This window comes from Phocoena phocoena, chromosome 10 (assembly GCF_963924675.1).
Source record: "Phocoena phocoena chromosome 10, mPhoPho1.1, whole genome shotgun sequence".
Taxonomy (NCBI): Eukaryota; Metazoa; Chordata; class Mammalia; order Artiodactyla; family Phocoenidae; genus Phocoena; species Phocoena phocoena.
Window position 1 is genome coordinate 63,767,391 of NC_089228.1, and position 17,010 is coordinate 63,784,400.

General features: G+C 43.0%; 1 protein-coding gene across 1 annotated transcript in view; it reads right to left on the reverse strand.

The window, feature by feature from the left end:
• The window catches only part of LRRC1 (leucine rich repeat containing 1), a 125,488-nt gene that overhangs the window by 21,343 nt on the left and 87,135 nt on the right, over positions 1 to 17,010 (reverse strand). Inside the window, exons 5-9 of the mRNA XM_065885599.1 lie at positions 6,581 to 6,637; positions 6,225 to 6,288; positions 5,763 to 5,837; positions 2,975 to 3,119; positions 360 to 478 (exon numbers count right to left, since the gene is read on the reverse strand). Coding sequence (XP_065741671.1) covers positions 360 to 478; positions 2,975 to 3,119; positions 5,763 to 5,837; positions 6,225 to 6,288; positions 6,581 to 6,637 — 460 coding nt within the window. The remainder of the gene's footprint in view (positions 1 to 359; positions 479 to 2,974; positions 3,120 to 5,762; positions 5,838 to 6,224; positions 6,289 to 6,580; positions 6,638 to 17,010) is intronic.

The following is a 17,010-nucleotide window of genomic DNA, read 5'->3' on the forward strand; positions in this document are numbered from 1 at the left end:
ATTCCCTCCCCCTCTGGCCCGTCCTCAGACTCCCCGATGGAGGCATCAGCACTTCCACTGACAGGGCCGGTCCCCACCACCCCCCCGCCCCCGCCTCCCTGGGCCCCCTAGTGTCCAGCTCAGTCCCTGTACCCTAAGCATCACAAGGGGGACACACTCTCTGATGGGGGACCTGGACACGTCAAAACGGATCACCTTTATGTCACATGCTTGCTTCTCAGGTCCCTTTGTTAGTTACAACGTAAGGCAATTTCCATCTGGTCTACCCAAATTACAAATAAGTAGAATCGAACCTAAGGAGCCTTTGTGATACAGAACCCACAACATAAGTCTCCCTCTGACCCTGGAACCACACTCACCAGGAGCCGGTTTTCCGTAAGAACCAATTCCGTGAGGCTTTCACAGTCCCCAACCGCCTCGGGCAACTGGGTGAGTCTGTTCTGATCCACCTTCAAGATTGACAGTTTCTTTAGTTTTCCTGTAAAAGCGTTATTCAAACTCGTTAGTTATCACTGTCTTCCTGATCACCGCTTGGTATTTCCTATCGGTTGTCCTTGCTCATTTGATTTCCTCACCCAGCTTTTCAGATTATGAAACTGTACCATTCTCATTTCGACCACGAACAGTTGAGAGTTAAAATCATCTGTTCAGAATGTCAGAAACAGTCAGCAATTAGCGGCAAATCCTTTGGAAAGTCACTACCTAAAAATATGTCAAAGCCCAGAGATTTCAGGAAAAAAAAAACAGCTGGCTCTTGATGGATCTTTAAGAACAAGAAATGTCTCGTGTACAGAGGAGAGCCTTTAATGTTACTCTAACAATCATCCTCACTAAAAACAAAAGACAGCACAGTGCAGTTTATTCTATCACCTGTGGATGACAGTGACTCCGTGAAGATCCGTACAATGAAGTATTTCTGTCAATGCAGAGTCAGATGGTAATCTTTGGGCTTCCCTGGTGGCGCAGTGATTAAGAATCCGCCTGCCAATGCAGGGGACACGGGTTTGAGCCCTGGTCGAGGAAGATCCCACATGCCACAGAGCAACTAAGCCCGTGAGCCACAACTACTGAGCCCGCGTGCCACAACTACTGAGCCCGCGCTCTACAGCCCGCGAGCCACAACTACTGAGCCTATGCACCACAACTACTGAAGCCCTCGCGCTTAGAGCCTGTGCTCTGCAGCAAGAGAAGCCACCGCAATGAGAAGCCCATGCACCGCAACGAAGAGAAATCCCCACTCGCCACAACTAGAGAAAGCCCGCGCACAGCAACGAAGACCCAACGCAGCCAAAAAGAAATAAATTTTTGAAAAAAAGACGGTAATCTTTGAAAAGCCACATTAAGACTGATCTATTTCACTCTGGGTGGGGAAAATGGACTCACGGGCAATGCCCTCAGGCCACGGGAAAGGAACTGGGGTTTACTGCAGCCTCCTCAGCCCCCGCGGGATGGAGGAGATCCTGCATCACCAGATTCTCACTTTCAACTACTACTTCGTCAGGGGCTGAGCCTACAGAGCAGAGGTCCTTGTTATCCACAGAGAGTGGCCAGCATGATGACACTGTCCCCAGGAAAATCGGAGAACAGCCTCTATCATAAAAGAGACATAAAGCTGGAGATGTGGAGATGCTGAAGGGATGAACTCGCTTTGTGTGTGGTCCCGGGGCAAGGCAGAGGAACTCACTGATTGCTAGGCTCCTTGTTTAGCCTAATCAGTACCAACTAACACTGTCCGCAGAGAGTCCCCCCCAGTCCTCAGGCCAGGAGACCCATATCCTTCTGCGAGGCATGGAACCCTACAGCTGACAGAGCTCACTCCAAGAATCTCCTCAACAACATCACTGACAAGTGGTCCGACAGCCTCTCCTCGAATACTTCTAGTGATGGGAGGCTCATTTCTTCACTAAGCAGCCCAAACTGATTCATAACAGATGCATTTTAAGCTCTTTCTTAAATCAAACTGAGATTAGCAACCCTTTCCTTTCACCCACTTGAACTAGAAGATGGAATAAATCTCCTTCTACCTGACAGCCTTTCAAAGGCTTGACATCAACCATCTCATGACTCCTATTTCTCCCTTTTCCCAACGACAAAACATCCCCAGTCCCTACCACTGCTTTCCGATGCCATATACGATTCTCAGCAAATGTTTCTACCTGGAGTCAAAGTCCCCATCAATTTCCCAACCAGCCTCAACCAAAATGCAGAGCCTGTATTTCTGCCAGGTCGCTATTATCATCTGGACCAAATACCAGAAAGGAAGGGGTCCTCTGTCACACAGCTTCTCCAACTACTGAAAACCTTCCCCAAACTCCCTCTGATGTTCTGAATACAAGTTAAGTGAAGGTCAAAGACAGCTATCCTATGTCAACCACACAGTTAAATATAATTTCTTACAATTTCTAGGCAGTTTGGCTACAGTGGAGCTGACAGCGTATGTCTGTTTATATCTTCTCTGTTTGCATTTATTTTCTCACCCTGGGCTGTGTTCCTTTACGGTAAAGGAAATGTCTGGACGGTTTTTTAAAGGAAATGGCAAAGAATGGTTCAAGGAAAAGATGATTCTCGATAGACCAGAAAAGGTTCCATACAACACCCACTCTCCCTGTAACAGCCCTTACCTGGGTCACACCATAAGGTCAAAGGTCGTTTCCTATAAACTATTTACGATGCTCAATTAGAAATGTCTTAGTGGTTGTTCATATGTCTGAAACACATTCTGTGATTTGGGCTGATCCCTACCGAAATCATGGAAATAAGATGCGGAGGAAGTAGACAGGGGCCAACACTTAAAAGTAACAACACGTATAACTGCTACCAGACCAGGGCGACAGAAACGCTTGCATATGGAGAAACTTTAATTGTATTAAATATTCCTTGCTTTCCTTCTTTAAAAACAAATGACTGAAGGAATCATGTCCCCAGCACCTGAGAAGAGCCAGCACCGTGGTAGTTAGTTATTTTCAATACTCACCAATGCCATCTGGGAGTGTTTCTAACAAGTTCTGGGAAATGACTAAATCCGTTAATGAAGTCAGGCCACTGATTTCTTCGGGAAGTCTTTCCAACCTGTTTTCAGAGACATCTAAGCAGAGCAGGTTCTTCAGATTTCCTATTTCCTACATCAACGACACAGGAAAAGAAAGTCATGCCTGAACCTGCCACGGTATGGAGGAATTTGTTACAGCGATTTTTCAAAATCGAACCCCAGAGTGGTCCTAAGGATGTTTCCTTAGTGCCGGTGTGAGTGTGAAGGCAGGGGTAAGTTTCCAGACCCTCTTCCAATGAAAACCGAAAGCGGTGTGAATCACACACACGGAGCTGGGAGGGACGCCAAGCCCTCCGACGTCACGCAGGTGAGGAATCACTCCCTTAATAAGATGAGGAGGTTGGCACCAAGAGAAGATGAGTCGTTTTAAGGTCCCACAGATTAGGGGAGAAAAAAAAAAAGGAGGCTAGAATCCAGTTCTCCAAGTTTGGAATCAATCACTCAGAAGGCAGCTCGCACTTGAGAGTGAGCCTGAGATGTCCTGGAAGGAAACCATCTACTTTCTATGTCCCATGACAGACAGTGCTTGTTACGACATCGGTGCGTCTGCTCCCCAGCCAAACTGGAGCACACAGACCCGCAGACACCGTTAACACCCGAGACAAGAAAGGCAGACTGCTTTGAAGCAGAAGAGCCAACCCATGAGTGAGGGAGGTGCCTCTATTAGTCTCACATTCCATTCAAGAGAGAGCGTACCCTTCCGCTCTCCAAGGGCACAGTTTCTCTCTGATAACCGCCTCCACTGTTCCGTGCCATTGCCAGTCTGTTACGTTCCCACTCTCAGTACCCTCCCACCCGGACTTGTCTGGGCATCCTCTGCCCACGTCTGTTCACAAACCACGCCTCCATCTTTCCCTCCAGGAAACATCGCTCCAGTCACGGAATCAGACCCGTCCTCTAACTCTAGTGGCTCCCTGATGGCTACATAAGCACAAACTCCTCAACCGGCATTGAACTGGGCCTGATCGATTCTTCCAAGTTTATCTCCCACCTAACATACATCCCGTGAGCCTCACCCCTGCATTTTCTGCCTGTAGGAAATCAGACTACACTTCTACTAATTTCATGCCAGGCCCCTGAGGTTCTTCCACTTTTTCATTCATTCCTTTTAACAATGGCTTTGTCTCCTTTACTTTCTGTCATCTGTGAAGACAGGAAAATCATTCTGATTATCTGGGACTGTCTGATATGTTTAGTCCTGGCTTAATAGAAGGTTATACAAGCGGGCAAATGAGATGTTGAAATAACCATTAATAACATGACCAGTGGCGTGTTCATTTCTTTGTGTTTGGGACATGGCATTTTGCACATAATTGTTTATGTACATCTGTCCACACATATACTCTCCCCCTGCATGTCTAATAGCTGATATTTTCAAGTTTATTGAAGTATAGTTGATTTACAATGTTGTGCTTATTTCTGCTGTACAGCAAAGTGACGCAGTTATACATATATATATTCTTTTTCATAGTCTTTTCCATTCTGGTTTATCACAGGGTATTGAATACAGTTCCCTGTGCTCTACAGTAGGACCTTGTTTATCCATCCTATACAGCTGATGTTTTATTACTTTCTTAATAACTTCCTGGCATCTTCCCCCCATCCTTCGACTCTTAAGTAACTAGAATCCTCTCAATCAAGATTTCTCATAATTTCCTAGAGAAATCTAAGTGTTAATCAAACCCTTGCCCACACCAGTTACTGTTCTGTCCTATCCTTTTCCCAAATGCAGCCAAGAACTCAGAAATACACTCAAATTAGCTCCTTAGTTGCATTAGTCGTGGGTGATGTCAATGGTGATTCCAGCTATAACTACAACAATTAGAATTTTACTTAAGTGCTTTTTTCTGGTGTTAGGCTTCCCTGCACCGAAACACATTTCCCACCCGAAGTGCACGGTCCCATCACGACAGGTTCACACAGCCCAGCAGACAGCTTCTGAATTACTGCAAAATACACACACCTAGACCATCATGAAATATATTCTGACTTTAAACCCTGGCTGTAAGAGACAGCAAAGAGTAAAATTCAGTAATAGTTGGAGAAAAACAAAGTAAGGGGGAAAATGCCCGTGTGTTGTTGTTAGTTCAAGTTTCTCTTTCAACTGACCAGAAAGCGGGTCCTGCTTGCTGGGACCCACAGGTGACCACGACGTACTCAGAAGCCCACGCGAGACTCCATTTCATTCCGAACATGGTTCTCACACTTGGTAACAGCAGGAAAAACATGAACAGCGTGTGACATTCCAGCTAAACCATAGCAACACTTGGAAAAAATATGAAATAAAAGCTTTTCGCATTGCTTTTACATCAACTATTACGGGGCAAACTGGGGCCAACTTATCCCAAAGCACTTGGCACATCACAAACAGCGGCAGAAACTTCTACCATCTCAATCTGGCATCCTGGTAACTTCCAAATTTGCTGGGCTTCAAGCAGGCAAGCCAAGCATAAAGCAAGGATGAAATAAAATGCAGACTTCACACGCTAAAGGATATATTTATTATCTTTAGAAACGGTGGGTGGAGGCTTTCAGTTTTTCTACAGCAATGCAGCACGATGAATGTTCGATATATTTTTCCAAATCTGCTTTTTCAACCAATGTTTTGGTTTTCAAGATCCCTCCTACAGAAAAGCTTATGTAGAGGCAGGAAACACATGAAGGTGGTGGTGGCTTTACATTTTGGGGGAGACAGTGTGAAATTACCACTCACCTGAGGTAATTCTGACAGTTGATTTCCATCCAACCAGAGATCCTTTAGATGTAAGAGAGCGCCAATCGATTCTGGCTAAAACAAAAAGCAATGTGATGGTAACAAAGCTCCAATTTCAAGCCTTCCATTAAGAAAGAACCCTAATTCAACAGTTAGTAATGGGGTACTGTAGAGGTCGTTTGTTGGTACTTCTCCAATATCAGCCCCCCTTCCTAAAAGTATCCCCAATGCTCCCCAAGAATGCCAGCTGTTTCCACTGATACCCATCATCTCTAGCCGTGACCCTCCACCCCTGAATCACAATTCTTAACCTGTGTGAACTGAAGCACATTCTCTAATGCCGCCAAGCTGTATCCGTGGAAACACTGGCTTACAAGCATCCCTACAGATCTCTCCCCAGATATTTTGTGATCGTGACTAAGGACAAGGTGAAATTCAAATCTCTCTTCAGTACAGACTTACCAAATTATATATTTCATTGTTTCCTAAATCAAGTTCTTCTAGTCTCCGTAGCTGGGTTAGAGAGCTATTAAAAAAAAAAAAAAAAAAACAAAGGGAGGGAGCTCTTAGGACTTAGAAATGCTGAGCAGTACGGCATTCCTCACTTGGACTAATTTCCCAAAATAAGATACATATGGATTTTATGGTCATAATTATTGCACAGGAAGGACTATTGAGAGAAGGCTGGCATCTCTCAAATTTTCCAAAAGACACAGAATTTCTTTTTGACAAGATACTGTAGTACTTTTTTTTTTTTTTTAATGCTTCAAGAAGTTCATTCAGTACATAACCCCCTCTCCTTTTCCCCAGAGACTCACTCAGGGAGATACGTAAGAAGATTCTCTCTCAGTTCCAGTGAAGCCAGGTTATAAAGACTAGAAATGAACAGAAGGAAAAAGTATAAGGAAAGTTCCTGAGATTCCTCCTACTCCACCCCCCACAAAGTACACACTCCACAAGGAGCAACTCTTAATAAGACCTTGTACGTCACTTCCCAGGGGAAAACATCTATGACCACCCCCACCCCCACTGAAAACAGCATCATCTCCACTTCCCAAGTTTTAATATTAAAATAAAAAGAGCAGGGTCATCACAGTAAGGCACCCTCATGCCTATACTTTGTACAGTTGATATGTGAAAATAACTCTCTGGCCCTTGAAAGACAACCACTCCCAGGACCAAGATAGCAGCCGAATATGTGCTTCTAGGCTTTAGAATGTCGAAAATGTGCTGTTGACATAAAAACAGGAAAGCCTTTAATCTCACGGAGCTCTTCTACAAACATCAGTGAGAAACCATGCCCGTTTGAAAGCAGTGGGCATATCGGTCCAGAAAGTCCACATGCTTTACTTAAGACTACAAGTTTACAGGGCAAGGGAGCACTGAGATGCAGGAGGACTCAAGTAATAACATACTCTACGCGGTGCCCACGATGCGAGACTGTGGTCAATAAGCAGTGGCTGTGGTAATGTTACTTTTATTCTTGTTTTTTTTTTTTTTGCGGTACTCGGGCCTCTCACTGTTGTGGCCTCTCCCGTTGCGGAGCACAGGCTTCGGATGCGCAGGCTCAGCGGCCATGGCTCACGGGCCCAGCCGCTCCACGGCATGTGGGATCCTCCAGGACCGGGGCACGAACCCGCATCCCCTGCATCGGCAGGCGGACGGACTCTCAACCACTGCGCCACCAGGGAAGCCCACTTTTATTCTTAATAAACCCCGAATGGCACTCTTTTCAGCAGATTCTCCTGCCTCTCAGCTGTAATCCATGTCTACTAGGAACACGGTGCAAGGAGACAGATGTTCTCCCCAGATGCTGACGATCTGGGTGGCAATGGCAATTCCGAATCAGCAGACACCACGCACGTCCAAGTATGTCAGCACTGGCACGACGTACTGATTCAGTAGATCATCGGTTGGTCTATTTCTCCAGCAGGCACTGTGCTAAGCTCTAACAAATAGAGAACTCCAGCTTTTGCTAATGTCACCAGAGTAACGACAAGATTTGGAAGGCATTTACGTGTGAGCGCACAGAACAAGGGGAGTCAGACATCATCCCAACACTCTCATCTGCCTTAATCCTCTGTACTCCTTCCAACATCAAAGCCAGAATCGCGGGCACTGACAAAGCCAGTTTCATAATATCAGAAAATGTAAATTTGATTTTCAGGAACAATACATATACACACGTAAAGCCCATGGGCTTGAAAGCGTATTTGAACTATTCTAGGAAATGCACAGATACGGTATCTCCTCCTCTAATTTTAGAGAATTAAAACTAATTTTAGAAATTTAGAAACTGAGTAATGGTTTTCACAATTAAAGCAAGAGCAAACAAATACAACTCTTTATAACATACTTTTTTTTAAAGAAAAAGTCAATATCCCTGCTAATAAGTAATTGTGAATTTAATATCAATTAGTCTCTCCCCAAAATGCACCCAGGTGGGAGTCGCAGCTACCCAGTTCTACTGCCTCGGGGCCAAGCCTTTGCGTAGAAGAAATAGAACATGGGAGGGAGAGGGTGCAGTGTCTGCCCCCAAAAGCAACCTGTAGATAAGGGGGAGACAGGACGTTAACTCACTGTAAAAGTAAAAACTTAAAAACAAAGGGCTTTGTTTCCAATGTTAAATGCTCCTGGAACCGCTATAGCCAGTTTTATGGGGAAGGTGATCATCATTTGGCTGTTTTCACATTTCTATTTTCAAAACCACTGATAGAATTGTCATTTTATCTATTTAATGGTCATTACTTTCATGCCTCTTTTGACCCGCTAAAGACATCCACTAACGAAAGGAGGGGAAACGTCCTTCTTTGCTTCAAAATCTTTACTCCCTGGGCAGCATCAAAAGCGTTTTGCAAAGAAGCAGTGTCACCCAGGCCCTGCTACTGAGTGTTGCACCAAGGTCTGCAGCCCAGGTCTGAGGCCTCCTGCCTGAAACAGAACAGAGCTGGGACCCGCCCGCCACCTGGGACGCCACCTGGAGCAGGAGACGCTGGATGAGGCGCCTTACCTGGGTCATCTCTGGACCAGGAACAACCAGCACATTGTCAATACCACTGGGATGACACCATTAGGAAAGTGAGGTCCATCAGACAGCGGCAAAGCCACAATTCAAATCTGGTGAAAGCCAAGACTCTGCCCTCGCCCTGGGGAACACCATTCTCTGGAACTCTCTCTTTATACTTTACATTTTAAAAACACCTGTCAGGGACTTCCCTGGTGGTCCAGTGGCTAAGACTCCACGCTCCCAATGCAGGGGGCCCGGGTTCGATCCCTGGTCAGGAAACTAGATCCCACATGCCGCAACTAAGAGTTCACATGCCGTAACTAAAGATCCCGCACACCACAACGAAGATCCTGCATGCTGATCACACGTGCCACAACTAGGACCCGGTGCAGCCGAATAAATAAATAAATAAATATTAAAAATAAAATAAAATAAAATAAAAACACTTGTCAATTTGGGGCAAATACAGAAATCTTACCTCCTCAACCACACCAAGGACATTGGGGTTTTTGTTGATTTATGTCACTTTAAAAATATGATAACACATTTTGAAATTATCTCCAAATTTTGTCTTAAGGGGAAAAGGCACAGGCCACAGTTACTGAAAGCAAATCATTCTTGAGTTGAAAATGCTGCAAAAACACCAACAGGCTTGTGAATATACAGAACTTATAATAATATCACCTATCGTGCTAACACCCAAATATAACACCCTGTTACGTAAGAAGGTTCTGACTATAAAACCTCTTAGTTTCTATCATTTGGGCATAGTAGGAAAATGTGGATGCATGGGTGTTAGTTACAATGACAACAAAAAACATCCTATTTTTGTAACCTTTCAAAACTCAAAAATTAATTTAAAATAAAGTGTATAAAATAATAGCCTTTCTGGGGTGATGCTTCCCCGTTATCTTAAACTATTTAAACTGAAGAAACTGGGATATTATAATCAGACTCAAGGGACCCACTGATGAAAGGTCATCTAAAAAGAGTCTGAGAGGAACGAGGGCCATCCCTCACAACTACTTGGATTTGCTTGGCTGAAGTGCTTCACCACAGCACCTCAATTCCCCTAAAATGAATACAATCATATCTATTGCAGTAAATAGGGCATGATATATATTCCCTTCAAGGTAACAGAGCCAGTTTGGTACCTTGCTTCCTTGAGATAGCCCAGTACCCAAGCTCAATCAGGGGCCTCACAAATATGTATGCCCCAAGTCAGGGTATCTGAAAAGATTGCTATAAGACGCTATCAACCACAGGAGTCATCCTCTCTGCCCAAAACCTCCTCCAAGGACAGGTCTACAGATGGGGAGCTGGCACTGGCCAATTTTTAAGGATACATCACCCATAATTGGTGACTCGAGGAACAACAATGAATAAAAAGCAAAGACAGTGGTTTGACTACAGACGCCCACCTCCCACGTAACCCCAAACCTCGGAGTGTAAGCTGGACTGTTCGTTCTCAGTTCGATCATTAACTGATTCTCGAATGAAACCATGGGTTTGGTTCTCATCAGTAACTTGCCCTGGACAGTCCCAGACCAAACACAGAATCCTACCAGCCCCTCCAGAACGTGGTTCTCCAGGCCTTTCTAGGAAGAACTGACATAAAACATGGTCTGCTTGAACGCACGTTTAGACCAGAGACATTAAGACTAAAATGAATGGACAAATGATCTCCTCTCCTGGCTTTTCCAAACACGGCATCTTCAATCAAGACTTCAGGATGGGAAGACGCTGGGGAGGTCGTGAAGGAAGAGCTGGCTGCTGCCAAGAAGGTCCTGCTACAGCTACTGAGTTTACCACTACCTAACCTGAAGTTGGGACTGGTCTGAAGGTGGCAGGTGCCATCTGTGCCTTTTCAGCGGTTCCCTTCTGAGACTGGAGACCTCAGCTGGCCCTGAACACAGGTCCACAGCTTCCACTACTCAGGCCTCCGATAGTGTATGGAATATAGAGATGGAACTCCCATTGTAATCCATAGCACTTAAAAAATGGATACTGGCCTATTCTACTAAGAAGATGTCTTATGGAATTTAAAAAAGTGATTTAAGTGCATGACTAGAAGACTTTCTCCGGAAGATCTTCTTCCAGAAGATATTTTTTGAGACAGGCAATATACCTGCAACTTCCATGCTCTTGGTGCTCCAGCCAGGCGTCAGGGCTGAGCCTCTGTAGTGGTAGAGCCAAGTTCAGGACACTGGCCCACAAGAGACCTCCCAGCTCCACGTAATATCAAACAGCAAAAATCTCCCAGAGATCTCCATCTCAATGCCAAGACCCAGCTCCAATCAAAGACCAGCAAGCTCCAGTGCTGGACACCCTATGCCAAACAACTAGCAAGACAGGAACACAACCCCACCCATTAGCAGAGAGGCTGCCTAAAATCATAATAAGGCCACAGACACCCCAAAACACACCACCAGACGTGGACCTGCCCACCAGAAAGACAAGATCCAGCCTCATCCACCAGAACACAGGCACTAGTGCCCTCCACCAGGAAGCCTACACAATCCACTGAACCAACCTTAGCCACGGGGGGCAGACACCAAAAACAACGGGAACTACGAACCTGCAGCCGGCGAAAAGGAGACCCCAAAAACAGTAGGTTAAGCAAAATGAGAAGACAGAGAAACACACAGCAGATGAAGGAGCAAGGTAAAAACCGACCAGACCAAACAAATGAAGAGGAAATAGGCAGTCTACCTGAAAAAGAATTCAGAATAATGATAGGAGAGAGGATCCAAAATCTTGGAAATAGAATGGAGAAAATACAAGAAACTTTAACAAGGACCTAGAAGAACTAAAGAGCAAACAAACAGTGATGAACAACACAATTAATGAAATTAAAAATTCTCTAGAAGGGATCAATAGCAGAATAACTGAGGCAGAATAACAGATAAGTGACCTGGAAGATAAAATAGTGGAAATGACTACTGCAGAGCCGAACAAAGAAAAGAAAAATGAAAAGAATTGAGGACAGTCTCAGAGACCTCTGAGACAACATTAAACACACCAATATTCGAATTATAGGTGTCCCAGAAGAAGAACAGAAAAAGAAAGGAACTGAGAAAATACTTGAAGAGATTATAGTTGCAAACTTCCCTAATACGGGAAAGGAAATAGTTAATCAAGTCCAGGAAGCACAGAGAGTCCCATACAGGATAAATCCAAGGAGAAACACATATTCATCAAGACACATATTAATCAAACTATCAAAAATTAAATACAAAGACCAAATACTAAAAGCAGCAAGGGAAAAATAACATACAAGGGAATCCCCATAAAGTTAACAGCTGATCTTTCAGCAGACATTCTCCAAGCCAGAAGGGACTGGCAGGACATATTTAAAGTGATGAAGGGGAAAAACCTACAACCAAGATTACTCTACCCAGCAGGGTCTCATTCAGATTTGACAGAGAAATTAAAACCTTTACAGACAAGCAAGAGCTAAGACAACTCAGCACTACCACACCAGCTTTACAACAAATGTTCAAGGAACTTCTCTAGGCAGGAAACACAAGAGAAGGAAAAGACCTACAATAACAAACCCAAAACAATTAAGAAAATGGTAATAGGAACATACATATCGACAATTACCTTAAATGTAAATGGATTAAATGCTCCAACCAAAAGACATAGGCTGAATGGATACAAAAAAAAGACTGGGGGCTTCCCTGGTGGCACAGTGGTTGAGAGTCAGCCTGTCGATGCAGGGGACACGAGTTCGTGCCCTGGTCCGGGAATATCCCACGTGCCGCGGAGTGGCTGGGTGGGTCCATGAGCCATGGCCGCTGAGCCTGTGTGTCCGGAGCCTGTGCTCCGCGACAGGAGAGGCCACAACAGTGAGAGGCCCGCGTATCGCAAAAGAAAAAAAAAAGACCGGTATATATGCTGTCTACAAGAGACCCACTTCAGACCAAGGGACACATACAGACTGAAAGTGAGGGGATGGAAAAAGATATTCCATACAAATGGAAATCAAAAGAAAGCTGGAGTAGCAATTCTCATATCAGAAAAAATAGACTTTAAAACAAAGACTATTACAAGAGACAAAGAAGGACACTACATAATGATCAAGGGATCAAGCCAAGAAGAAGATATAACAATTGTAAATATTTATGCACCCCACATAGGAGCACCTCAATACATAAGGAAAATACTAACAGCCATAAAAGGGGAAATGGACAGTAACACAATCAGAGTAGGGGACTTTAACACCCCACTTTCACCAATGGACAGATCATCCAAAATGAAAATAAATAAGGAAACACAAGCTTTAAATGATACATTAAACAAGATGGACTTAATTGATATTTATTGGACATTCCATTGAAAAACAAGAGAATACACTTTCTTCTCAAGGGCTCATGGAACATTCTCCAGGATAGACCATGATGGGGTCTTGATGTGGGTCACACATCAAGCCTTTGTAAATTTAAGAAAATTGAAATCGTATCAAGTATCCTTTCCGACCACAATGCTATGAGACTAGATATCAATAATAGGAAAAAACCTGTAAAAAATACGAACACATGGAGGCTAAACAATACACTACTTAATAACCAAGAGATCACTGAAGAAATCAAAGTGGAAATCAAAAAATACCTACAAACAAATGACAATGAAAACACGACGACCCAAAACCTATGGGATGCAGCAAAAGCAGTTCTAAGAGGGAAGTTTATAGCAATACAATCCTACCTTAAGAAACAGGACACATCTCAAATAAACAACCTATCCTTACACCTAAAGCAATTACAGAAAGTAGAACAAAAAAACCCCAAAGTCAGCAGAAGGAAAGAAATCATAAAGATCAGATCCGAAATAAATGAAAAAGAAATGAAGGAAACTACAGCAAAGATCAATAAAACTAAAAGCTGGTTCTTTGAGAAGATAAACAAAATTGATAAACCATTAGCCAGACTCATCAAGAAAAAAAGGGAGAAGACTCAAGTCAATAGAATTAGAAATGAAAAAGGAGAAGTAACAACTGACACTGCAGAAATACAAAGGATCATGAGAGATTACTACAAGCAACTCTACGCCAATAAAATGGACAACCTGGAAGAAATGGACAAATTCTTAGAAATGCACAACCTCCCAAGACTGAACCAGAAAGAAACAGAAAATATGAACAGACAAATCACAAGCACTGAAATTGAAACTGTGATTAAAAATCTTCCAACAAACAAAAGCCCAGGACCAGATGGCTTCACAGGCAAATTCTATCAAACATTTAGAGAAGAGCTAAGACCCATCCTTCTCAAACTCTTCCAAAACATAGCAGAGGGAGGAACACTCCCAAACTCATTCTATGAAGCCACCATCACCCTGATACCAAAACCAGACAAAGATGTCACAAAGAAAGAAAACTACAGGCCAATAACACTGATGAATATATGAATATAGATGCAAAAATCCTCAACAAAATACTGGCAAACAGAATCCAACAGCACATTAAAAGGATCATACACAATGATCAAGTGGGGTTTATCCCAGGAATGCAAGGATTCTTCAATATATGCATATCAATCAATGTGATATACCATATTAACAAACTGAAGGAGAAAAACCATATGATCATCTCTACAGATGCAGAAAAAGCTATCGACAAAATTCAACACCCATTTATGATAAAAAAGACTCTCCAGAATGTAGGCATAGAGGGAACTTACCTCAACATAATAAAGGCCATATATGACAAACCCACAGCCAACATCATTATCAATGGTGAAAAGCTGAAACCATTTCCACTAAGATCAGGAACAACATAAGGGTGCCCACTTTCACCACTATTATTCAACATAGTTCTGGAATTTTTAGCCACAGCAATCAGAGAAGAAAAAGAAATAAAAGGAATTCAAATCGGAAAAGAAGAAGTAAAGCTGTCCCTGTTTGCAGATGACATGATACTGTACATAGAGAATCCTAAAGATGATACCAGGAAACTACTAGAGCTAATCAATGAATTTGGTAAAGTAGCAGGATACAAAATTAACGCACAGAAATCTCTTGCATTCCTATACATTAATGATGAAAAATCTGAAAGTGAAATTAAGAAAACACTCCCATTTACCACTGCTACAAAAAGAATAAAATATCTACGAATAAACCTACCTAAGGAGACAAAAGGCCTGTATGCAGAAAATTATAAGACACTGATGAAAGAAATTAAAGATGATACAAACAGATGGAGAGATATACCATGTTCTTGGATTGAAAGAATCAACATTGCGAAAATGACTCTACTACCCAAAGCAATCTACAGATTCAATGCAATCCCTGTCAAACTACCACTGGCATTTTTCACAGAACTAGGACAAAAAAATCTCACAATTTGTATGGAAACACAAAAGATCCCGAATAGCAAAAGCAATCTGGAGAAGGAAAATCGGAGCTGGAGGAATAAAGCTCCCTGACTTCAGACTATACTACAAAGCTGCCGTAATCAACACAGTATGGTACTGGCACAAAGAAAATGAAATATAGATCAATGGAACAGGATAGAAAGCTCAGAGGTAAACCCACACACATATGGTCACCTTATCTTTGATAAAGGAGGCAAGAATATACAATGGAGAAAAGACAGCCTCTTCAATAAGTGGTGCTGGGAAAACTGGACAGCTACATGTAAAAGGATGAAATTAGAACACTCCCTAACAACATACACAAAAATAAACTCAAAATGGATTAAAGACCTAAATGTAAGGCCAGACACTATCAGACTCTTAGAGGAAAACATAGGCAGAACATTCTATGACATAAATCACAGCAAGATCCTTTTTTTTTTTTTTTTTTTTTTTACAGTACGCGGGCCTCTCACTGCTGTGGCCTCTCCCATTGCGGAGCACAGCTCCGGACATGCAGGCTCAGCGGCCATGGCTCACGGGCCCAGCTGCTCCGCGGCACATGGGATTCTCCCGGACCGGGGCATGAACCCACGTCCCCTGCATTGGCAGGCGGACTCCCAACCACTGCGCCACCAGGGAAGCCCCAGCAAGATCCTTTTTGACCCACCTCCTAGAGAAATCGAAATAAAAACAAAAATAAACAAGTGGGACCTAATGAAACTTAAAAGCTTTTGCACAGCAAAGGAAACCATAAACAAGACGAAAAGACAACCCTCAGAATGAGATAAAATATTTGCAAATGAAGCAACTGACAAAGGATTAATCTCCAAAATTTACAAGCAGCTCATGCAGCTCAATATCAAAAAAACAAACAACCCAATCCAAAAAATGGGCTGAAGACCTAAATAGACATTTCTCCAAAGAAGAGATTGCCAACAGACACATGAAAGAATGTTCAACGTCATTAATCATTAGAGAAATGCAAATCAAAACTACAATGAGATATCATCTCACACCAGTCAGAATGGCCATCATCAAAAAATCTACAAACAATAAATGCTGGAGAGGGTGTGGAGAAAAGGGAACCCTCTTGCACTGTTGGTGGGAATATAAATTGATACAGCCACTATGGAGAACAGTATGGAGGTTCCTTAGTAAACTAAAAATAGAACTACCATACGACCCAGCAATCCCACTACTGGGCATATACCCCTGAGAAAACCATAATTCAAAAAGAGTCATGTACCACAATGTTCATTGCAGCTCTGTTTACAATAGCCGGGACATGGAAGCAATCTAAGTGTCCATCAATAGATGAATGTATAAAGAAGATGTGGCACATATATACAATGGAATATTACTCAGCCATAAAAGGAAACGAAATTGAGTTATTTGTAGTGAGGTGGATGTACCTAGAGTCTGTCATACAGAGTGAAGTCAGTCAGAAAGAGAAAAACAAATACTGTATGCTAACACATATATACGGAATCTAAGGGGAAAAAATGATCATGAAGAACCTAGGGGCAAGACAGGAATAAAGACGCAGAACTACTAAAGAATGGGCTTGAGTATATGGGGAAGGGGAAGGGGAAGCTGGGACAAAGTGAGAGAGTGGCATGGACATATATACACTACCAAATGTAAAACAGATAGCTAGTGGGAAGCAGCCACATAGCACAGGGAGATGAGCTCAGTGCTTTGTGACCTCCTGGAGGGGTGGGATAGGGAGGGCAGGAGGGAGGGAGACGCAAGAGGGACGAGATATGGGGATATATGTATATGTATAACTGATTCACTTCCTTATATAGCAGAAAGTAACACACCATTGTAAAGCAATTATACTCCAATAAAGATGTTAGAAAAAAAAGATTTCAGGATGGAG